The sequence below is a fragment of the Nansenia antarctica genome (genome assembly GCF_963989245.1).
Source record: "Nansenia antarctica genome assembly, chromosome: 4".
Lineage (NCBI taxonomy): Eukaryota > Metazoa > Chordata > Actinopteri > Argentiniformes > Microstomatidae > Nansenia > Nansenia antarctica.
Genome location: NC_137689.1, coordinates 50,594,794 through 50,618,323, shown reverse-complemented (window position 1 = coordinate 50,618,323; position 23,530 = coordinate 50,594,794). Strand labels below are relative to the sequence as shown.

The 23,530-nt window shown below is 47.5% G+C and overlaps 2 protein-coding genes across 3 annotated transcripts in view; one reads left to right on the top strand and one right to left on the bottom strand.

Moving 5' to 3' along the window:
- The window catches only part of LOC308156761 (ceramide transfer protein-like), a 22,233-nt gene extending 14,120 nt beyond the window's left edge, over window positions 1-8,113 (top strand). The window contains exons 5-18 of the mRNA XM_080530188.1: window positions 1,407-1,514; window positions 1,909-2,044; window positions 3,390-3,473; window positions 3,796-3,953; window positions 4,206-4,298; window positions 4,472-4,558; window positions 4,791-4,886; window positions 5,552-5,647; window positions 6,083-6,215; window positions 6,560-6,630; window positions 6,967-7,095; window positions 7,234-7,363; window positions 7,558-7,694; window positions 7,895-8,113. Of these exons, the coding sequence (XP_080386314.1) occupies window positions 1,407-1,514; window positions 1,909-2,044; window positions 3,390-3,473; window positions 3,796-3,953; window positions 4,206-4,298; window positions 4,472-4,558; window positions 4,791-4,886; window positions 5,552-5,647; window positions 6,083-6,215; window positions 6,560-6,630; window positions 6,967-7,095; window positions 7,234-7,363; window positions 7,558-7,685 (1,449 nt within the window). The 3' untranslated portion in view covers window positions 7,686-7,694; window positions 7,895-8,113. The remainder of the gene's footprint in view (window positions 1-1,406; window positions 1,515-1,908; window positions 2,045-3,389; window positions 3,474-3,795; window positions 3,954-4,205; window positions 4,299-4,471; window positions 4,559-4,790; window positions 4,887-5,551; window positions 5,648-6,082; window positions 6,216-6,559; window positions 6,631-6,966; window positions 7,096-7,233; window positions 7,364-7,557; window positions 7,695-7,894) is intronic.
- A 1,999-nt stretch (window positions 8,114-10,112) lies between these two features.
- Window positions 10,113-23,155, bottom strand: LOC308155439 (3-hydroxy-3-methylglutaryl-coenzyme A reductase-like). Of its 2 annotated transcripts, XM_080528759.1 has the most exons (20): window positions 23,110-23,155; window positions 22,299-22,494; window positions 22,007-22,118; window positions 21,399-21,486; window positions 21,178-21,262; window positions 20,238-20,343; window positions 18,808-18,914; window positions 18,516-18,635; window positions 18,165-18,325; window positions 15,909-16,162; window positions 15,611-15,795; window positions 15,180-15,374; window positions 14,870-15,028; window positions 14,460-14,617; window positions 13,835-13,940; window positions 13,384-13,554; window positions 12,558-12,698; window positions 12,152-12,310; window positions 11,685-11,839; window positions 10,113-11,576 (listed from the first exon to the last, which is right to left on the bottom strand). In XM_080528759.1, exons 2-20 carry the CDS (start codon window positions 22,461-22,463, stop codon window positions 11,522-11,524), a joined length of 2,682 nt encoding a protein of 893 aa, XP_080384885.1. In that variant the 5' UTR covers window positions 22,464-22,494; window positions 23,110-23,155; the 3' UTR covers window positions 10,113-11,521. The 2 variants fall into 2 exon arrangements, with proteins under 2 accessions (XP_080384885.1, XP_080384886.1); XM_080528760.1 differs by lacking the exon at window positions 23,110-23,155 and having other exon boundaries at window positions 22,299-22,549.
- Window positions 23,156-23,530: the final 375 nt, after the last annotated feature.

Here is a 23,530-nt window from a genome sequence, read left to right as displayed (position 1 = left end):
GAGAGAGGAGAAGCTAGTGATAGTAGAGAGGAGAAGCTAGTGATGGTAGAGAGGAGAAGCTAGTGATGGTAGAGAGGAGAAGCTAGTGATGGTAGAGAGAGAGGAGAAGCTAGTGATGGTAGAGAGAGGAGAAGCTAGTGATGGTAGAGAGAGGAGAAGCTAGTGATGGTAGAGAGAGGAGAAGCTAGTGATGGTAGAGAGAGGAGAAGCTAGTGATGGTAGAGAGGAGAAGCTAGTGATGGTAGAGAGAGAGGAGAAGCTAGTGATGGTAGAGAGAGGAGAAGCTAGTGATGGTAGAGAGAGGAGAAGCTAGTGATGGTAGAGAGAGGAGAAGCTAGTGATGGTAGAGAGAGGAGAAGCTAGTGATGGTAGAGAGGAGAAGCTAGTGATGGTAGAGAGAGGAGAAGCTAGTGATGGTAGAGAGAGAGGAGAAGCTAGTGATGGTAGAGAGAGAGGAGAAGCTAGTGATGGTAGAGAGAGGAGAAGCTAGTGATGGTAGAGAGAGGAGAAGCTAGTGATGGTAGAGAGGAGAAGCTAGTGATGGTAGAGAGAGGAGAAGCTAGTGATGGTAGAGAGAGAGGAGAAGCTAGTGATGGTAGAGAGAGAGGAGAAGCTAGTGATGGTAGAGAGAGAGGAGAAGCTAGTGATGGTAGAGAGAGGAGAAGCTAGTGATGGTAGAGAGAGGAGAAGCTAGTGATGGTGGAGAGAGAGGAGAAGCTAGTGATGGTAGAGAGGAGAAGCTAGTGATGGTAGAGAGGAGAAGCTAGTGATGGTGGAGAGAGGAGAAGCTAGTGATGGTGGAGAGAGGAGAAGCTAGTGATGGTAGAGAGGAGAAGCTAGTGACGGTAGAGAGGAGAAGCTAGTGATGGTAGAGAGGAGAAGCTAGTGATGGTAGAGAGGAGAAGCTAGTGATGGTAGAGAGGAGAAGCTAGTGACGGTAGAGAGGAGAAGCTAGTGACGGTAGAGAGGAGAAGCTAGTGACGGTAGAGAGAGGAGAAGCTAGTGATGGTAGAGAGAGAGGAGAAGCTAGTGATGGTAGAGAGGAGAAGCTAGTGATGGTAGCTTCAGAAACGTTATTTCGTTCAGTTCAGAAACGTTATTTCGGTCGATTATTCCTCCCCTTTAATAATACCAATTGGCATTGTATTTTATATTGTTGTAAAGCCTGATTAGTCACCTTTACAACGAGGTACAACTTGTAAGGATCATGCATCAGGATCATCAGTGGAATGAGCAACACAGCTAAACGTGTGGGTAGCGGCCCCCCAAAAATGGCCAAAATCTCTTCGCCTTGTCTCCTTGCCTGTGTGCTTTACTAGCTGTTGTACGGTGTGTAGATGTTATGCTGACTGTTGATGTGATACTGATGTAGCTGCTCTCCTCTCTCTCCCCTCCTCTGTCTCCAGGCAGAGTCTGGGTATGGGTCCGAGTCCAGCCTGCGGAGGCACGGCTCCATGCTGTCCCTCACCTCGGCCACCAGCGGCTACTCCGCCACCTCCACCTCCTCCTTTAAGGTGAGTGAGACACTCAGGAGGTGCCTCAGGGTTCTCCCACAGGACCTTGTGAGACGGGGAACGCCCGATGTCTCACTGAATAACTGTTCACACCAGGACATGATGTGTCTGTGTAAAAACAACAAAACAACAACAAAAACTGGTTTGCTATTTCTGTCTCCATCCATGCATCTTTAAATCTAAACTGAGATTTGTGATGAGAAGAATTTCTATTAGGGGAGGTTTGAGGAGATCCTCAGGGGAAATGAAACCATTTAGATGAAGAATCCCATACTGTACTGAGAATGAAACCATTTAGATGAAGAATCCCATACTGTACTGAGAATGAAACCATTTAGAATCCCATACTGTATTGAGAGTCTGTCCTGACCACCAACCCTCCCTGTTCCGCCAGAAGGGCCACAGCCTGAGGGAGAAGCTGTCTGAGATGGAGACGTTCAGAGACATCCTGTGCAGACAGGTGGACACGCTGCAGAAGTACTTTGACAGCTGCGCCGACGTGTCCAAGGACGAGCTGCAGAGAGACAAAAGTAAGAAGCCAAGAAGTGGTCAGATCACCAGTTTGGTTTCTAGCTAAGTTGCTTAACATCCACCAAGAACTAAACACCTCTGTGTTAGGATGTGAAGGAAGGAATCACAATAGGATGTGAAGGAAGGAATCACAATCACTAGTCATCTTCTCCCTGATACTGTAGTTGATGTTTTGTGTTGGTGTCTTGTGTCTTCTTTTTTTTTTTTTTGTGATTTTATCCCTTTTTCACCCAATTTGGTAGCCAATTGAACCCAACCTAGCATCCAATTATCCCCTGCCTATTGCGAAGGATCCGCCACACGACCCCGTGGCCGGCAGTCCCAGAAGAGGCCGCCAGGCTGACTGGCTCCTCGAGCCCAGCACCTGTTATTCCGGCACCCCGGGGGCGCTGTTGCGCGACGGATCCTTGTCCGGAAATACTCCTATACCGCCCTCGGGAGCGGCCGCCCAATATGCCGCTCCCCGTGTGTGCCCCAGCCATATCCGGATCTGGCGAGCTGGGATCCGAACCCAGTCCCCGGTGGGCAGCATGCACTAGTGGCCAGTGCTTAGACCGCTACACCACCGCGGGGCGTCTTGTGTCTTCTTAATGTAATGCTCATGAGGGAAATCCTAATGGGATTTGAAAAGGTCATCTGGCTGATTTAAGGATTACACAAACAGTCTGAACTTTAGTTTTAACCGTTCTAACCACAAACAAACATATCATACTTGGTTTGCCCGGGAGGTATGCTAAAGCGTGTGGATAAATGAAAATATTTAGAGCTTTGGGGAAACATTTGCGGAATCTTTTGTGGAATGTTCCCATCAGCCCCCTTATTGAGATGCAGTCATTCCAGCCTCCCTCTCGCTCTCTTCCTATCCCCTATCTTCTCGCTCGCTTTATATTTCTCTCCCTCTCCCTGCCTCTGTCTTTCCCTCTCCCTGTCTCTCCCTCTCCCCTCCCTGCCTCTGTCTCTCTCGGCTGCCAGAACATTTGCTCATGGCGGAGTTTGTGCATTGTCACAGCACTGAACGCCTGTGGAGCAACAATCAAGCCCTTCTTTTGTTACCCCCTCCGCCCCCCTCTCTGTTCACCCCCCTCCCTCCTGAAGATGAAGCCAGACCATTGTTGTGGTCTCAGTACAGTGGAGTCCTGTACCGTCTGCAGGCCGTGCTGGGTGGCTGTGTGCATGGGCGACTAGGCACTGGCCCTCTCGGTGGCTCTCTGCAAGGCCCTTCAGGGCGTATATGTTTGACTAACGGCGATCGTTTCTGTTTGAGGCATTTCTGTCTGGGGCGTTTCTGTTTGACTACGAGGTGTTTCTGTTTGACTAACGCCAATCTCTCTCTCTTTGTCTCAGTTGTGGAGGACGACGAGGACGACTTCCCTAGCACTCGGACCGATGGAGAGTTTCTGCACAACAACAACGGTAGCAAAGAGAAGCGTAAGTACAGCAGCAGCTTTCTGTTTTAAACAGTTTTTAAGGAGGGATGCCACCGCTGCAACACGTCAGTGAAATGCACTTACTGTATAGTCATCCTGCAGTAAGCTATTGAGGGGTTTCAGCTTTTGTGCGCAAGATAAGTGACTTCGAGACTTTCGGAAGTCTTTTTTTTTAAGTAACAACACATTTTATAGAATGCAGGAGAAACCTCCGTTTGATGTTTCGGGGGCTCATATCTGTTCCTGAATAATGTTTTGGGGGCTCATTTCTGTTCCTGAATACATGTTGAACAACCCCCCCTCCTCCTGTGCTGTGTCCCCAGTGTTCCAGTCCTTGAGTCCTAAGGGCATCAATGGGATAGACTTCAAAGGCGAGGCCATCACGTTCAAGGCCACCACGGCTGGGATCCTGGCCACCCTGTCCCACTGCATCGACCTCATGGTGAAGAGGGAGGACAGCTGGCAGAAGAGACTGGACAAGGTACCGTAGCAGCAGAGGGTTACAATGGATGATAATACATGATTGGATTGCAATGATCATTTTGTGTGTGTGTGGGTGTGGATGTGTCGGTGTGGGTGTGGCCATACTGGGTAAATTCAATGTTGAGTGAATTTCTAAATGTCGATTTGAAAATGAACAAACGTTGTGCTGTTCTTCTCTTACTCTACTGATATGGCAACGCTTTGTGTGTAAGCAAAGTGTGTAATTTGGAGTGTGTGCGTGTGTGTGTAGGAGATGGAGAAGAGGCGGCGGATAGAGGAAGGCTACAAGTGTGCTCTGTCTGAGCTGAAGAAGAAGTCCCACTTTGGAGGCCCAGATTACGAGGTGAGGTCATCGCTAACTCTCACACCACATACATATACAGTACCTTTAGGACATCCTGTCATACTTCCTACACGTGTTTGTTTGAATAGCTTCATTGTTGTCAATGAAGTGTATATTGACATATGTTGTCATGTTTCCCTTCTCCCTCTCTCTCTTCCCCCCCCCCCCTTCAGGAGGGTCCAAACAGCCTCATCAATGAAGATGAGTTTTTCGATGCAGTCGAAGCTGCCCTTGACAGACAAGACAAGATTGAGGAACAGGTAAACAGATGAACCTTCAGCCAATGACGAGACGCAATAAGGATCAACTACCACAGCTCCTAATGACTTGATGCATGCTATCACTAGCTAAGATTAGTTAAAGACAGTAACCATCTTCCTTTGTCTGTCTGTGTGTCTGTGTGTGTCTGTCTGTGTCTGTCTGTCTGTGTGTGTCTGTCTGTCTGTCTGTCTGTGTGTCTGCCTGTCTGTCTGTGTGTGTCCGTCCGTCCAGTCTCAGACAGAGTCCAAGTCGAGGATACTGAGGTCCAGCCCCGTTCCCGCTGGAGACATCTACTCCTCCATAGGCTCTCACAGATTCGCTGACAAGGTAATTGATGTCCACACAGATATCACATAACCCTCATCTCCTTCATTCTATCTCACTGGCATCCTCTCTCTCTCTTCCTCAGTCCTTTCTCTCTGTTTAGTCTTCTGTCTGACCTGTTCTCACTCTCTCCTCTGTGGTTCTTCCTCATCCAATCTTCCCTGTAGCCCCATAGTCCCCCCTCCCCCTCCTCCTCCTCCTCTCGTCTGATAGTCACTGCCCCTCACGAAGTCCACCGATTCAGCACTGAGGTAACAGCACCTGGGCTGACTGACTGCACCATCCACCCCCCACCTCCCCCCTCCAGTGTCTCTCTCCCTGTATACTGTATACAAGGTCTGCATGAGGGCTGAACTGCAGGAATGGAAGACCCACTAAACTACTCACCGTGCTGTCCAACCCACCCAGTGTAGAAGCCCCAGGCCCCCCACCCTGTCTCTGTTAGCTAGCATGGTGTTCGCTGCCCCTTCTGACGTGGCTTTGCTGCTCTTGTCACCAGAACACGTGTGGTTCTCATCTCCTGCGTGTTTTGATCTTTCTCTGTGAGGCTCTGCCGCTCACCCAGACTAACCGTTAACAGATATCTGTGTGTGTGTGTGTGTGTGTGTGTGTGTGTGTGAGAGATTATATCGCTCTGACCTGTCTCACTTCCTCTTCCCGTGTGATAGGTGGAAGAGATGGTGCAGAATCACATGACCTACTCGCTGCAGGACATGGGCGGAGACGCCAACTGGCAGCTGGTGGTGGAGGAGGGGGAGATGAAGGTGAGGTGGTGGAGGAGGAGGAGGAGGAGATGAAGGTGAGGTGGAGGAGGAGGAGGAGGAGGAGGGGGAGATGAAGGTGAGGTGTAGGAGGAGGAGGAGTAGGAGGGGGAGATGAAGGTGAGGAGGAGGAGGGGGAGATGAAGGTGAGGTGGTGGAGGAGGAGGAGGGGGAGATGAAGGTGAGGAGGTGTCTCCAGACACAACCTGGCTAGCATTGTGCTCCTCCCACTGAGCCATTGTCTTGGTTCCGCCACACCCTCGTTCTCCCAACCCCGTGGAAGTGTTGTGACAAAGTGGGTCTGTTTACAGGGAGAGGCTGGGGGAAAAACTAAAAACAACAGCAGCACTTCCGATATTCCAGACCTGTCCTCATATTGTGTTTTCCCGTGTGTGTGTGTGTGTGTGTGTGTGTGTGTGTGTGTGTGTGTGTGTTCAGGTGTACAGGAGGGAGGTGGAGGAGAACGGGATCGTGCTGGACCCGCTGAAGGCCACCCACAGTGTGAAGGGGGTGACGGGACACGAGGTGTGCCACTACTTCTGGGACACGGACGTCCGGAACGACTGGGAGAGTAAGTCCCTACGCTCACACACAGCCAGGTCACAGCCAGGTCACACGGCAGGCACTAACAACGCTTGGGTTGACGGTTCGATTCCCACCAGGACCATATATACTGACAAGTGTATGCACTCACTGCAGTGTAAGTCGCTTTGGATAAAAGCGTCAGCTAAATAGCGCACGATTATGAGTTAAACAAGCCGATCACACCCGGGAGATGGAGTGGCTCTCCTCCACGTTATGATGTGACCCGGTGAAAGACAGACATTCCAGACAGACCTCGGGTCAACAGTTTATGTCTCCAACGTGTCCTGTGACGTGACATTGTCCTGACGTTGTCCCCTCCCTCTTTTTCAGCCACTATTGAAAACTTCAACGTTGTGGAAACATTGTCGGACGCCGCCGTCATCGTCTATCAGACACACAAGGTAAGTGAAAACGCGCACTCACACTCACACACACACTCACACTCACACACACACACACACACACACACACACACACACACACACACACACACACACACACACACACAAAAACCAAAGAGTATCTGCAGCTGGCTCACGTACGGTGTGTGTGTGTGTGTGTGTGTGTGTGTGTGTGTGTGTGTGTGTGTGTGTGTGTGTGTGTGTGTGTGTGTGTGTGTGTGTGTGTGTGTGTGTGTGTGTGTGTGTGTGTGTGTGTGTGTGTGTGTGTGTGTGTGTGTGTGTGTGTGTGTGTGTGTGTGTGTGTGTGTGTGTGTGTGTGTGTGTGTCTGTGAGTAGCGGGTGTGGCCTGCGTCCCAGAGAGACGTTCTCTACCTGTCGGCCATGAGGAAGATCCTGGCCAACAACGAGAACGACCCAGACACCTGGCTGGTCTGCAACTTCTCCGTGGACCACGACAATGCCCAGGTGAGTCTACTCCCCCCACTCCTCAGACTGGCGATTGTCCGTTTGCGATTTTTCAAGATGGAGCCCTGTAAAGAGATGGCTCCAGTGTTTTTGTCTCGTATGCGTATGAATGATCCACTGTGCCGTTGTCATCCTCAGCCGACCAACAGATGTGTCCGTGCCAAAATCAGCATTGCCATGATCTGCCAGACCCTGGTCAGTCCACCAGAGGGCGACAAAGAGATCAGCAGGGACAACCTCACATGTAAAATCACCTACGTCGCCAACGGTGAGTTCCAGTCTATGCTGGGGGTGGTTCTGATACGACCCTGCTAGAACACAACACGGGTCACATGGAGTAGATCTAGATCACAACACATATCTACTCAAGGCTGTCTTGTCTGAACAGCATCATTGATGGAGGTGAAAGTAGAACGACAGGTGTGAGAGAGTGAACGGACGTATTTCCTCTTCCTGTCTCAGTGAACCCGGGCGGCTGGGCTCCTGCCTCGGTCCTGAGGGCGGTGGCCAAGAGGGAGTACCCCAAGTTCCTCAAGCGATTCACCTCCTACGTCCAGGAGAAGACCGCTGGGAAACCCATCCTCTTCTGAGGCGCATGGGTAAAAGAACACCTTGTACTTTTTGTGCGTTTCACTATGATCCATCAATCTAGTCTAGTCACAAATACAGGCCCTTTAAATGTTTTGCTTAAATAATGAGAGATTTGGATCTCTTGATTGTCTGAGTAGTTGAGACAATAGTTGTTTGAACAGTTGATACACATGGTGACTTACATACTCCATTTCTTTCCCCCCCTCAGTTCCTGACTCTACCACTGGCTCCCCAGAGCACACAGAAACAGCCCCCGTAGCCCCAAGCTGCATGGAGCAAAGAGGACCCACTTCACCCCTGACATCAGACTGTTGATAACAACGCTGCTGCCATAGCAACCTGAACCCATCCAGGCTCCTCTTGCTAGCTTCTACATGAGTTCCTCTGCTAGCTGTCTTGTTAGCTTCTCTGCTAGCCCTCATTCTAACTTCCCAGCTAGTTTCAATGCTCGTTTCCAAACTAGCACTCACGCGAGTTCCCCTAGGAGTCCTCCTTCTACTTTAGGTGTCATGCTAGCTTCCATGCTTATGCAGAGACTTGTGAGAATAGCCAAAATATCAATATTTCCCTTTTCTGGCAGAGATGTATATGGCAGAGATATATTGATATAATATATATATAAATGTACGTATATGGTATAAGAAGTTTATAAGAAAGCAATTTTCAAGGCTGAACTGGCTCTATTTTAGTCCTGCTTTTTGTAGTTGTCCTTTTTTAAGAAATGGAGTTTGTTCCTATTCTGTGTTGATTTTGCTTTTTATAATATTCAGTGATCTCACAGCTTACTCTCATGCTGCTAATGTTTTCTAGTACGACAAAACGATTGGGTCCCTTTTTTTCCGGAATGATCGTCTTGTTTGTGAAAACGAAACAAAAAAAAGTCTAGAGGGCTGTCATTTACCCCTGACCCCTATGACATAAGACTTGACCTTTTTGTTGCCGTCCCTCTGGTGAAAACACCACTCGCTGGTACTGATGGAGGGACGAGACGAAAGATGTTTTGTTTTGAAATGTTTGTTGTATAAAAGTCCATGTTTCTTTACTTTCGGGTTGTACTTGTGTGTCATTGCTGACATGCTGTATAGCAGCACAATTTACGGTTGTGATTTTAGATGTCTTGATTCATTGTATATAATGTCACCAACCATTTCACTTGAGATCCGTCTGTGACACGTCTGCAGTTGCTTGTTGTGACTGAGTGGACTCCATATGCCTTAGAAAGAGGAAATAAGTAGGTGCTTTGGAAAGGGACGGGGCTGATGCACGTACACCAATGGAATCGTTAGACAAGTGCCTGAGGCCCTAATCAGAAACTTCCGCAAGAAACGTCCCTTTCTTCCTCTCTTCCTTAGTCACAGCTCTGACATGTTGGGGAACCTTCCTGCCACCAGTCATGTCAGAACTGTGATGATTAACAGCAGGGAAGAGGAGGCCTTGCAACGTATTCCAACAGTGGCATTGTTTTACAGTAGAGGAAGGTCTCTTTGTCTCTCGCTGGGTACTTCTGTCAAACAATAATGGTCTCAAAAACATAGTACACACATTTATACGAAAAATGGGTTGGGGGTTAATCTGTGTCTAATTCATTTCATACTTATTTTAATCCAAACATTGTGATAATGCAATCAGCAGAAAAAGATTTTCACCAAAAGGCCAGCAATTGGTGGAGCCATATGCCAAGCAACTTTACTGTCCAACTGAGACATTTGTGGATGGCGATGTGTATTGTATGCTGGCTTTCATTACAACCAGTTTCTGTGTTCTTTGATTTGGTCTACGTGATTTCACCTTTGTACGTTTACCCATTTGCAATGAAGTCCATTTAATTTATTTGTACATTGATGGCACAAACAATGTATGAAGTTGTCTATTTTCTATTTGAATAAATGTCCAAATCAGTGATTCCTCCACACTGCTAATAGCAGAACTGACTAAGCATAAACAAACAAACAAACAAACACACAGACTATTGAGATCCTTAACACTACGCCTGACCTATAATTAGCTGGACAGGACCCCTTGGTAAGTGATTATGCTGTAGAGGTGAGGCAAGGTTGAGCCGGATGATACTTAGCAGTCAGCGAAGTGGAGAAAGGCCTGGTAATGTCCCACCTAAGATGCACATCCCTCCTAACAGTTTAGTTTTTGTTAGTTGCATTTGCACTGAATGTAATGTAATTTGGGGGGAAATCTTGATAGTAAAAATGGTCACACTAAAGCTGTTGGGATCTTCTTAAAACTACTGTGAAAATGTGGCACTTCTTTAGCCTTGTTTAGAAAGAACAATTAAATGATTGACATTCTTCTCTGCTTTTGTTCTTCAATGTTTGTTTTCCTTTTGCTTCTCACCTCATGCTCATGGTTTCAGACAGTATATACACACACACACACACACACACACACACACACACAGTTAGTGAGCCAGTGTTCGCAACAGAACCAAACATTTAATATGATTTGTTCCATTTTGGTATCAAAATAGATGTAAATCATTGGACAGTGACAGATTTTAATTGTACAGATCAACATTTGAGCCAAAGCTGAAAGGCCAAACATTTAAGGCCACGAGTGAGTGTCTTTATTGCACTTCACAACACGTAGCCAACATGTTTACTGTACCAGTACTGCTCATCCAGCCAACAGCCCATTGCAGCTGAATATCACCGTTTGTCAAAAATGTCTCATAACACTGAATATCATGGTGCAGTTTACCCTGACACAGATGGGCCTGAACTACATCACACATTTCAGTGTAACAGGCTCATTCTAGGTCCAGGGAACCAGCCCCATGTGTCCTTTTTATTAAACACAAGTTAAACAGAAGGATTTTATTCAATGAGACTTATATGGCTTCATGTTTCCAGTTATCCCACTATCATACATGTCCACACTGTCACTCTACTGAACACAGCCCATTGGAAGGCACAGTGCAGTTTCTATGGCAGGTTCTCATACTCAGACCAAGAATCATATTGCACATGATAGAACCCTGCTTTGGACTCCCTACAGTGCATTTATCCAGCAACATTATTGATACTGTAAATAAAAAAATTAAATAAAAACACATTCATAACCAGAAATGGCATGTTAGCTTTAAACTTGACTTAAATGACTTAACTATGTGCTCGTCTCATAATGAAGACATTGGCAAGTGCAAAAACAGTCTGAAATTGACTTTCTCTGACATGATTAGAAATACGTTTTTTTTATACCAATTTAAGCAGTTCGTTGTTATGACCATGATTCCCAGGGTGCACTGTGGGCCTAATCCTAAACTTGAGATGCGTTGACTGTGACTTCCTGATCTCAAGTTAGGATTTGGCCCTGAATGAATTGAAAAATTCGACCTCAAAAACTATTGCAACAGAAGGTACTAGCTAGACACCTCAGACGTATGCAGTGCAGCTGTACTAGTGGATCACAGGCCTCAGTGGCCATTAAAGTAATTGGCACATTTGGCACTCAAATTGTAGAATATATATTTTTAAAAAATAAACAATGCTAAAAATAGTTTTCCCTCTTTTTCTTTACATTCACACTGAATCAACAACTCACACTACATGAACACTCGCCCTGGGTCCTATTCCGTTCCGCGGTACGTATGAGTGTTGGGTCCAGTCATCTGGAGTCTCTCAGAGGTTTGTTTTAGCAGTTCCACTCTCCTGAGTGTTCAGGGGCTAAATGTCCCGCAGCGCCCCCCAATGGTGTGATCTGGAAGGTTCTGAGAGAGGATGTGAGCACGCTCAGTCAGGCTGCTCCAGCTTCCAGAACCATCTCTGCAGGCCCTCCCTCACCACCAGAGGACTTCACTCTGATTGGTTGGCATCTCTGTCTGTCACGCTGCTTTCTCTGAGTGTGATGTGGGCGTTTCGTTCACGTTTGCTTTAGACCTGATCGAGAGAAAAAAAACAGCCGATTGAAAGTCAGTACACTAAAGAAAAACAATTGTACAGTTGAGAGTTTAAAAGCCAATATGGAGTTTGTGGGCATTCTGGTACCTGTTGTGTGTCATGTGGCTCTGAACCAGGTGTCCCGCGGCGAGTGCGCTCATGAGGGACAGTTCTCCTGCCAGGACGGTGGCGCACACCACGCTGGCCAGCTGACGGGCGTTCTGGCCTGGCTGGGCCACGCTGGACCCCTGCACACCCAGCATCTACAACACACACACACACACACACACAGGGGGGTCAATCGTCTGGAGAGCAGACACGCACACATACGCACGCACTTTTTTTTTCATAATGAAAGTCTGAACCTTTTTTTTCAGAATAAATGTCTGAACTTTTTTTTTTTATATATATATAAAAGTCTGGAGAGAAAAAAATCGGAATAAGTCAGAAAAAATTAATTCAGATTAAAAGTCGCGCACGCGCACACTCACACTCACACTCACACTCACACTCACACTCACACTCACACTCACACACTCACACTCACACACACACACACACGTAAAGTACAGTACCTGTAGACAGGCCTGCTGGGGGGGCAGGTTGGTCCCCCCCCCTACAGTGCCCAGCTCTATAGAGGGCATGGTACAGCTGATGTACAGGTCTTCTCCTTCAGGACCTGCAGGCTCCATCAACGTAATACAGTTAGAGCTGCCCACAGTCTGAGCTGGGTCCTACAGACAGACAGAGAGAGAGAGAGAGAGACAGACACAGACAGAGAGATAGAGAGAGAGAATCTATTACTTGCATCTAATTCAGGGAGATTTATAAAAAAATTAAAAAGACAGTAAAACTCACCTAGCCTACCTTGGAGTAAGAGCCATTATCAACCATTATCAGCCATTTAAGTCTAGTTCTAGATCTAAAATAAATGCCCTGCTGTCAGGGCTGGGGAAGGGGGGGTGTTACGAGGGACAGTACCTGTCCACAGGCGATGAAGATGGCTGCTACGATGTTGGCTGCGTGGGCGTTGAATCCCCCGATGCTGCCAGCCATGGCCGAGCCCACCAGGTTCTTGTTGATGTTCAGCTCCACCAGGGCAGAGGTGCTGGTCTTCAGGACCTACACAACAAAAACAAGGTTTACTGGTCTTCAGGACCTACACAACAACAAGGTTTACTGGCTGGGGAACGGAAGGGCAGAACGGCACGCCATCCAATCCCTTCAGTTATCTATGATATACTGATCTATAATCTATATCTATGATATACATATCTATAATCTATATCTATGATATACATATCTATAATCTATATCTCTATGACTCACTAGGAATCCAATGAAGATCACTGGGAACTAAACGGTCTGAAATGGCTTTCACACCTAATTTCCTCAGCTTCATCTGCACTGATGAGTAAACCATGACTAAAATGAATGACCCCAAACTAGGTTTTAAGTGAGAAGGTTATGGCTCGTCAAAAGCCGCAAAAAAAAGACTGGAAATTCAAAACGAGCACCCCCGCCCATAACTTCACCCGCACGAACAAGGTTTTCCACCACTCGGCTTTGAAACCTTCTACATTCAATATGAATTGCTACAATATTCAGGGGATGTGTACACATTGGCACAGTGAGCAGATATCTGAAATGGCATAACAAAAAATGTTTAAAAAATCGTAATTCTTTTTTAAAAGGTAGTCAAATGGCTAAGAATGCAGATTGTCAGCAATTTGCTGGACTCAGCCTGGCTGTTCCATATCAGTACAGCAGATGGCACCAAAGACACAAGGAGGAGGGGGTACAGCACCTCTCTGACCACCGAGGCTGGGACCGTGGCCTCACACACAGCAGACTTCCCCCGGCCCAGGATCCAGTTCATGGCTGCAGGCTTCTTGTCAGTGCAGTAGTTCCCGCTGACGGCCAACACCTGCAGGTCTGGGAACTGCTGCTGCAGTCTACTCACAGCCTGCTCTGTGCCCTGTGGACGGACGGATGGATGGACAGGTGGGTGGGTGGATGGACGCACAGACATGCACAGACACGCACAGACACAGACGCAGACGCAGACAGACAGACAGACACTTTTACTCCTTGTACATTGATTTAAAAGCAATTCTGATTCTGAGACAGACAAACAGACAAACACGTGCGTGCACGTTTAATCGGTGATACTCTACTTATTCATGTATTCACATTCAGTATTCGTTTGGTTTCATTTCATGAATCCTTCCTCAGTTCCCCAGCGTGTAGGGTCTCACCTTGGACAGCATGTTCATGCCCATAGCGTCTCCTGTCTGGGACTGGAAGCGGATGTACAGGTTCCTCCCTGCCAGGCCGACCAACAGCTTCTCCAGACGGGCAAATCTGACACAGACAGACACATCCGCTTACCACCTGTCCCAGGTGAACCCCCTGACCCCTGACCCCTAACCTGTCCCAGGTGAACCCCCTAACCCCTAACCTGTCCCAGGTGAACCCCCTGACCCCTAACCTGTCCCAGGTGAACCCCCTGACCCCTAACCTGTCCCAGGTGAACCCCCTAACCCCTAACCTGTCCCAGGTGAACTCCCTAACCCCTAACCTGTCCCAGGTGAACCCCCTGACCCCTAACCTGTCCCAGGTGACACCCTGACCCCTAACCTGTCCCAGGTGACACCCTGACCCCTAATCTGTCCCAGGTGAACCCCCTAACCTGTCCCAGGTGAACCCCCTGACCCCTAATCTGTCCCAGGTGAACCCCCTAACCTGTCCCAGGTGAACCCCCTGACCCCTAACCTGTCCCAGGTGAACCCCCTAACCCCTAACCTGTCCCAGGTGAACCCCCTGACCCCTAACCTGTCCCAGGTGAACCCCCTAACGCCCCCTGGTGGAGTGACCCCTGACCTGCTGGTGTGGTCGAAGGCCTCCTTGACGACCCTGAAGCCCTCGGGCGTCTCCAGCCAGGCCTTCACCTCCACCGCCCGGCAGGCTGAGGGCAGTCTGACCACCGGACCCCTGGTCATACCGTCAGCCATGACCCTGCTGCTGCAACCACCACTCAGCTGGAGAGAGAGAGGGAGGGAGGGAGAGAGAGGGAGGGAGAGAAAGGGAGAGAGAGAGAGAGAGAGAGAGAGAGAGAGAGAGAGAGAGAGAGAGAGAGAGAGAGAGAGAGAGAGAGAGAGAGAGAGAGAGAGAAGAGTTAGGCCCAATCCCGATTCTCTTTTCTACCACTTCGGCTCGTTGAGGAACTGAAGTCTAAGAACTTTATTCTCTTATACTTGTACTATGATGGGATGTAGCCCTAAACCACTCACAGCGACAGCCCTGCATCCCCGGTTGGTGCTGGCGACCAGGCAGCCTTCTGTGGTCGCCATAGGAACGTGGAACTGCTTCTCATCCAACAGGAGAGGGCCGGCCACTCCCACTGGCACGGGCATGTAGCCAATGATGTTCTCGCAGCAGGTTCCTATCACCTGTGGAGCAGGAAGGGAGAGGGAGACTTCAGGGAGGAACCAACCCCACCCTCAGTCTGGAGCACAGACACTGATGCCTACTGTGAGTGATGTGAGTGACAGGAAGACACAGCACCGTCTACAGGGAAGGGGTCGGCTCATGGACCAGTACCTTGGAGTAGTCGTAGTCCTTATAAGGCAGGCAGGCGAGGGCAGAGGAGACGGGCAGTTTGGGCGACAGCATCTGTCTCCTGATAGCCACGCCCCTCTCCGGCGTTTCCATGACGTCCTCCAGCTTATAGGCGAGGATGTTGCGCGAGGTCACCAGCTTCATGACCTCTGTGTCGGTGAGGCAATGTGCGCCCCTCTGGAGAGAGAGAGAGAGAGAGAGAGAGAGAGAGAGAGAGAGAGAGAGAGAGAGAGAGAGAGAGAGAGAGAGAGAGAGAGAGAGAGAGAGAGACAGAGGTGTGAGAGAGAGCAATCAATACAAACACACACACACAAATTCACTATATGTTTAAAAAGGGGTGACTGGTCATTCAATAGCAACATTCAGAGCAACGTGTCCATGGAACTCTCTCTTTCCATGTCAGGGCAGCTCACCTGAGGGTCTCTGAGGATGGACAGACACTTGTCCAGGGAGCGGGGCTCTGAGGGGGGGTGAGGTGGAGTAACAGAGGGGGCTGTGGGGGGGCTCTGAAGGGCCTCTGTCACAGTGTCCCTCAAACCTGGACATAGGGAGGGGCCGTTCTGTTCCACGGGGACAACCAGGGGCCGAATCACCTCGTCTACAGAGAGAAGAGAAGAGAGAGGTCAAAGTGAATATGATCTCTAAACTGTCAAAACAGAGATGTTCTTTTTTTGTTTCTGAGACATCTCCATGCTCCGTGGCCAACCTTACCCCTCTGGTCTTTACTGACTGCATCAGGCTCAGGGTGGGCTGGGGTGCTGATGGTCCTCTGGGGGGGCTTGGGTGCAGCTGGCTCCCTCCTACAGCAGTCCTCCCCCCCCCTCTGGATTAGTCCTGGGGGGGGGGTGGTGATGATTGGACTCTTTAGGGACAGGGGAGACTCTGTCTCCGTCTGCTCGAAGAAGACATACTTCACTGCCAGGAGCAGAGCCAGACCCAGGGTTAACACCTGCTCCAGGTCCATACTGAGAGAGAGAGAGAGAGAGAGAGAGAGAGAGAGAGAGAGAGAGAGAGAGAGAGAGAGAGAGAGGGGGGGAGAGGGAGAGAGAGAGGGGGAGAGAGAGAGAGAGAGAGAGAGAGAGAGAGAGAGAGAGAGAGAGAGAGAGAGAGAGAGAGAGAGAGAGAGAGAGAGAGAGAGAGAGAGAGAGAGGACACGGTCACTCATCAAAAGCCAAAAGAGGGTTCACTCACACATACAGCCTTTCAGGTACATTTCTAAGATGGTATACAAAGGAAGAAGGAGGGACAAAAGAGGGAAGGTAATAAGAGAACCACTTTGTGGAATAATGGCGCTTCTCCATTGACCAGACTGGGACGGTACAGGATGGCACGCATTTGTATCTTACCCGTACCGTATTTTCAGAAACGCTTCTCCATCATACACAACAGACCTGGAGCGAGTCGGGAAAGTAATACGTTTTCAGTAGGGATGTCCCGATCCCACTTTTTCACTACCGATACCGATACCTGGGCTTCGGGTATCTGCGATACCGATACCGATCCGATATTTGTATACATTTTTTGACCCCTGAATAATAACAAATACCTCCCCAGTATATAGTCCACACCAACAACAGTTAAATTAAAGACTGCCAGCCTTTATTAAAGCAACAAATGCGACGTGTTGTGGATTGGAACTACGGATCATAAGCTTTCAAATGATGTGTCATACATTGAAATCCGAAAAAATATGAAGTTAGAGTCATTTGAATGTTGTTAGACGTCAGGCACATATAGGGTTAACCTCTTTGTAATGAAACCGGAAGCACACAGCGCTACGAACTATGAGAGCTGTATCCATTATGCGCATTTTAAGTGCATATAGGACTCGCGTGAAGCATTTCTGCGACACGCGTTTCTGTTCACTGTTTTCATTCCCTCATCGCTTATACACATAAGTTTGACTGCGCATGACAGTAGTTCAGCAGTCGTCTCTTAGTCGCACTGGTGCGATTGAATGTATTTCCAAGTCGCACAGAAATATATTCACTCGCAAATGCGACCAAAACAGTCACACTGTCGAGCCCTGGTCATGCACGACCACTGGCTACTACTGTTGTCGTCACTTGAGTGACACACCAGATCGAGAGCGCGGATCGGAGCCTTTTTTTTTCTGGTGCGATCCGCGATCCAGCATTCAGGTCCAATATCGCGGCGATATCCGATATCAGTATCGGATCAGGACATCCCTAGTTTTCAGGCGAGAAAGTAACCATTTATATTCCCAAAATGTGTCCAGTTTATCAAAATAACCTGTTTATATATCTGATCTGATGTTTGTTTTCCACTTCTGTAGGCTAACGTTAGCTAGCTATGTTACGTAGTTAGATACCTTTACTGCTGGGTTTGACATAAACATCAGAACATAATAGCTAAACAAGTTGTAAAATGATTTGGGGACCAATATCTTCAGCTAGCTAAAGTAACTTGCTTACTATATTGTTGTCTTAGCAGTTGGTAAAAGAACAGGATTAAAATAAATATATATGAGCAATAACATAGTGCTGCTTGCTACAGCAAGCACAATAAAAAACAACTTGTTCCTTCTGAAGTTACTGAAGATACTGGGACCATTCGTGACTGGGCTACAGGCAGTCAAATACTAAGCGAACGTGTGTGTGTGTGTGTGTGTGTGTGTGTGCGTGTGTATGTAAGACATAAATAAACTTGGATTTTATGCATTTCAAGTGGCATCTTTGTAATCATAACGACGTAGACATGCGTTTCACCATGTAATCCGGGCATTTCTAGCACATTTCACATACTATGCACATACTATGCAGCGTCACATACTATGCAGCATCACAGAGTAGCATGGATAGTACCTTTCGCTCCAACTCAGGAAGGGTAGCTAAAATCAGTTGGCGGTGGAGAAAGCAAAACAAAGCGGGAGCATGGGTTCCGGTACGGTACAGGACAGTAGTGGAGAAGCGCCATAAGACAACAGCTTTTATTGCTGTGGTTTACCTGGTGAGGTTCAGAGGCCAGAGAGTCTGGTTGGGGTCCAACCTCTGGTCCATAGGCCCGTCCAGAGCTAGGTCTGCCCTGGACCCGTCCATCGTGCGGTTCTGACCTGTCTGGTCGGCCCCCAGACGATTGTGGGCATGGACCAGCACCAGACCCAGAGACTGGGGAAGGGATGGGGAGGAAATCCATCAGACAAGACAGGAATATTTGACATATTTCAGTTGACTTTAAAGTGACAGTTCTGGTGCGGATTCAGGACGTAGCTCCTCCTTAACACAGTGTGTTTGGTAAAGATGGTGGCCTACTGAACTACGCCACTCCTAGACTGGACTAGACTAGACCGTGACTCACCATGATGATCTTGACCATCTGGGTGACGGGGTTGGGCTTGTTGTCCTCCTCCTCCGCCAGCACGCGGGCCAGGTGGCTCAGCTGCCAGACAGGACGACCCTCACGGCTCTCCCTAGACAGCTACACACACACAGGCCCGGGGGGGGTGAGGGGCATGACACACACACACACACACACACACACACTTTACACACACATACACACACACACACACTTTACACACACACACACACACACACACACACACACAAACACAAACAGTACGCAGCACACACACACTTTACTTTTTTACCTCGAGGACGAGGGAGACGCAGGCAGGGAAGAAGGTCAAGAAGACAAAGTAGTTTGCCAGGACGGACATGCAGCCGAAGCAGCACATGATCTCCAGCTGCCTCACGCCTGAGGGGGAGAGGACAGAACATCTGTACTTTAGTTCTCTGGAGGAGAGGACAGAACATCTGTACTTTAGTTCTCTGAAGGAGAGGACAGAACATCTGTACTTTAGTTCTCTGAAGGAGAGGACAGAACATCTGTACTTTAGTTCTCTGAAGGAGAAGACAGAACATCTGTACTTTAGTTCTCTGAAGGAGAGGACAGAACATCTGTACTTTAGTTCTCTGAAGGAGAGGACAGAACATCTGTACTTTAGTTCTCTGGAGGAGAGGACAGAACATCTGTACTTTAGTTCTCTGAAGGAGAGGACAGAACATCTGTACTTTAGTTCTCTGAAGGAGAGGACAGAACATCTGTACTTTAGTTCTCTGAAGGAGAGGACAGAACATCTGTACTTTAGTTCTCTGAAGGAGAAGACAGAACATCTGTACTTTAGTTCTCTGAAGGAGAGGACAGAACATCTGTACTTTAGTTCTCTGAAGGAGAAGACAGAACATCTGTACTTTAGTTCTCTGAAGGAGAGGACAGAACATCTGTACTTTAGTTCTCTGAAGGAGAGGACAGAACATCTGTACTTTAGTTCTCTGGAGGAGAGGACAGAACATCTGTACTTTAGTTCTCTGAAGGAGAGGACAGAACATCTGTACTTTAGTTCTCTGAAGGAGAGGACAGAACATCTGTACTTTAGTTCTCTGAAGGAGAGGACAGAACATCTGTACTTTAGTTCTCTGAAGGAGAGGACAGAACATCTGTACTTTAGTTCTCTGAAGGAGAGGACAGAACATCTGTACTTTAGTTCTCTGAAGGAGAGGACAGAACATCTGTACTTTAGTTCTCTGAAGGAGAGGACAGAACATCTGTACTTTAGTTCTCTGAAGGAGAGGACAGAACATCTGTACTTTAGTTCTCTGAAGGAGAGGACAGAACATCTGTACTTTAGTTCTCTGAAGGAGAGGACAGAACATCTGTACTTTAGTTCTCTGGAGGAGAGGACAGAACATCTGTACTTTAGTTCTCTGAAGGAGAGGACAGAACATCTGTACTTTAGTTCTCTGAAGGAGAGGACAGAACATCTGTACTTTAGTTCTCTGAAGGAGAGGACAGAACATCTGTACTTTAGTTCTCTGAAGGAGAGGACAGAACATCTGTACTTTAGTTCTCTGAAGGAGAGGACAGAACATCTGTACTTTAGTTCTCTGGAGGAGAGGACAGAACATCTGTACTTTAGTTCTCTGGAGGAGAGGCCTTCATGACGCACATGGATCCCATGTCGTGTAACACAACAACATATTTACAAGCAATTAAAGGACAGGGGAAATCAGGCCTCACCTGACATGGTGCCCACCCCAATGACCAGGCACTCCACCAGGGCGTCCAGGGTGAAGGTGGGGCCCAGGATGGCCATGCCCTGGGAGATGTTCTCCCTCACCTCTTCCTACACACAAAATAACAACTCATACTAGGTATTCATATGTACATATGACATATTTGACATTTAGCAGATGCCTTTATCCACAGCTACTTACAACAAGTTCTAAAGGGAGTGAATCATCTATTCTAAAGGGAGTGAATCATCTATATATCAGTCATCATAAGAAAAATAAATAAATCTATGCTAAGACCAGGGGCCATTGGCAGTAACAATGCTAGAGGACTTTTTAAAATGTCGTTTTGACACAACCCAGTCCACTTCACTGCGTGCCACTCTTTGTTCCCCCGCTTTCTGCCACTAACTAGCCATCACAAACTTTGTGCGCAGGTTTGAGTTTGAAAGCCTTAAGGGAAAGGGGTTCGTGGGAGGGCTTTTGCAGGGTACCCCCCACACAATGACTTACACCACTTCCTGTCTGTGCTCCCTAGAATAGTTTTTTTTACTTTTGCTTTCAACACTTTTTACTCTATCATACTAAACATCTGTTTCATTCACTCTGAAAGGTTAACGTAGTGGCTGAGTCAACAAGCCAACCACAAAGACACAAAACCCCAACTCATATTCAAACACAAAGACTAGCCTTTTAACTGGTATGACACAAGAGCAATAATAATAATACATTAATTTTGAATAGCGCTTTTCTCAGCACTTAAAGACAATACACTCCATGGAGAGAACAAGAAGACAGGTAAATAACAAGTAAAACAAAAGCATAGCGAGTGAAAACAACAAAAACAAATTAAAAGCAAGTTTAAAAAATATGGGTTTTGAGGGACTTTTGAGTGTCCATAGTGGTCTTTGTTCTTCCACAGGTGTGAGGGTGCTGAGGAGGACTACCTGAGAGTTGGAGCTGAGGGCGAACTTGGCCAAGGCGCAGGCTTTAGACAGGTCGATGAGCAGCAGGAAGAACGGCAGCGCTTCACTGAGGGGAGGAAACAACACCACTTTATTCACTGAAAAACACAAGACTCTTCTAATAGTGATGAGGCAAAAAGATTAAATAGATGTATGATCTTTAACTTCTGTATTTCAATAGTATGATGGGAAGAGATGCTTACTTGAGTCCGGTTAACTCTTTCCCAAGGAAGTGAATAACCACTGTGCTGAACAAAAAACTGGAGAACACTGTAAAAAGACCAGCAATACCTGGAGAAATAAATAAACAAATTAATAAGCGTGTGTGTTGCATTAATAACTTACACTAAGTGGTGTGGTATACATTACCAGGTGGCAATATGCACTCAATGCAATGTAAGTCACTTTGGATAAAAGTGTTGGCTAAATGTTATTATATTATTATTATTATTATTATTATTATTATTATTATTATTATTATAATCGGATGTTACACATTGGTCCCGGACAACCAGCAAGCAACTATCTGACCCACGATCTGTAGAATATAGTACCCAGGTATAATAATAATAATTGTTTATTTGCCATGCAATCAACTTGTCAATCAATTGTTGGAATGTGGTATTTTTTGCTCTAGGCACAGGGTCAGCCATAGTCGGTGCCCCTGGAGCAATTAGGGCTTAAGTGCCTTGCTCAATGGCACATGCAGCTGAGGTGGGTATTGAAGCAGCCGGCCTCTCTAACCTCTAGGCTACCGCCGCCCCTGTTGTTTGGATGTGACGGTTCTAAGCCTGTGTGACATCACACTAACCCAGGATGTATTTGGAGCCCAGCTGTCGAAGGCTTTGGAACTGAAAGTAGATGTAGACGATGGCCATGCAGCGGGTGACGGTTAGGATGATGATGTCACTGCTCAGGATTCTCTGCAGAAAGGGAAAGGCACTTCACATGACTTCCTTCATACATGTACAAATACAACCTGCATTGTGTTACAAACGTGTATTTCAAGTACAGGTACTTTGACAGTTTTTAAAAAGAGAAGATCATCAGCGGGTACTGAACAGCGAGTGTCAGACCGACTAAGTCTCCAACAGGCTGCTCACCTCCTGGAGCTTGGGGCACTCGTACTTCCAGCTGCAGATCTGGTCGCCGGCTGCCAGGCTGTTCATGGACATGAGGCAGACAGTGAGAGCGATGGTGCCCACTATCACCTCCCACGGGTGGGACGCCACCAGCAGGCCATGCAGCCTGAACAGACGGGTCAACATGGTAACACACCTGGGGGGGTCACTTACTCACCTGTGTAGAGGGGGAACGGGAGGTTAGTATACAGGTCTGTGCACATGACAACCATCCAAACTGATGAAACTTGTCATTTTGCTCCTCAGGTTCATTTCACTGTAATGGTTGTGTGGGACTTCTGGATACCTAGCGACATTGTTTCGACAAAAATAAACGTTGACAACTAGCTCGTATGACCAGAGGGATCACAGCACACCAGCGTCCCCTTGTTGCCTCGGGTCAACGTGTGTCATGGCAGGTTAGCTCAAGCTAAAACAGCTAGCAGTAAACAGCTAAATCAAACCACCTGTACAGTAACAGTGAGTATTTCGCCAGCTGGCTACTGTAATGTCTAACAACCTCGGTCACTGATGTAGGCTGGCTACCTGCCAGTATGGTAGTACTTCATATAGCCTATATAGAACATAGCTGCGGAGTGTTAGCTAGCTAGCTTAGAAGCTATGCTAGCTGTCATTCCCCAGTAGTCTCTCAACCTGTGACTGTGTGACCGTCTTGTTCCTCACCCTGTCCTGTCACCAAGCAAGGTCATGTCAACCTCTCCATGCAACCGAATCCATTGCTGGTACCGTCAACTTGGGGTTAGACCATTAATAACATATAGTATTTATTTACCTTCATGTGAGAGTCGTCCCCTAAATCGTGACCCATCTTCCGAAAATGGCGTCTGCGTCTGCGTCACGGGGAGGGTGTGGCCACATGGGCGTGGTCAGAGAGAGAGCAGGCCTACGTCACTACCCTGTCATTACAAATCACGGAGACCGGTGCCAAGTTGGAAAAACTAGTGTCACCACCACCACGCCTAAAAGCTGTTGCGTCGTATTTTTCCACGTCCAACAAAAATATATATTTTTTTTTTTTTTTTACGATTTTCTTTACTTCCCAAAAGAGCGAAGGACAGTAAAGAAGAGAACTGTAGCTTCAGGCCATCCGCAGAGAGGATGAGAATGGTCAACTCTTCAATGTTGAGACCAACAACGGGCAGTTATCCAGTGGCAGACATGTCAATGAACTGTTATTGATGTTCTTGTTTTAC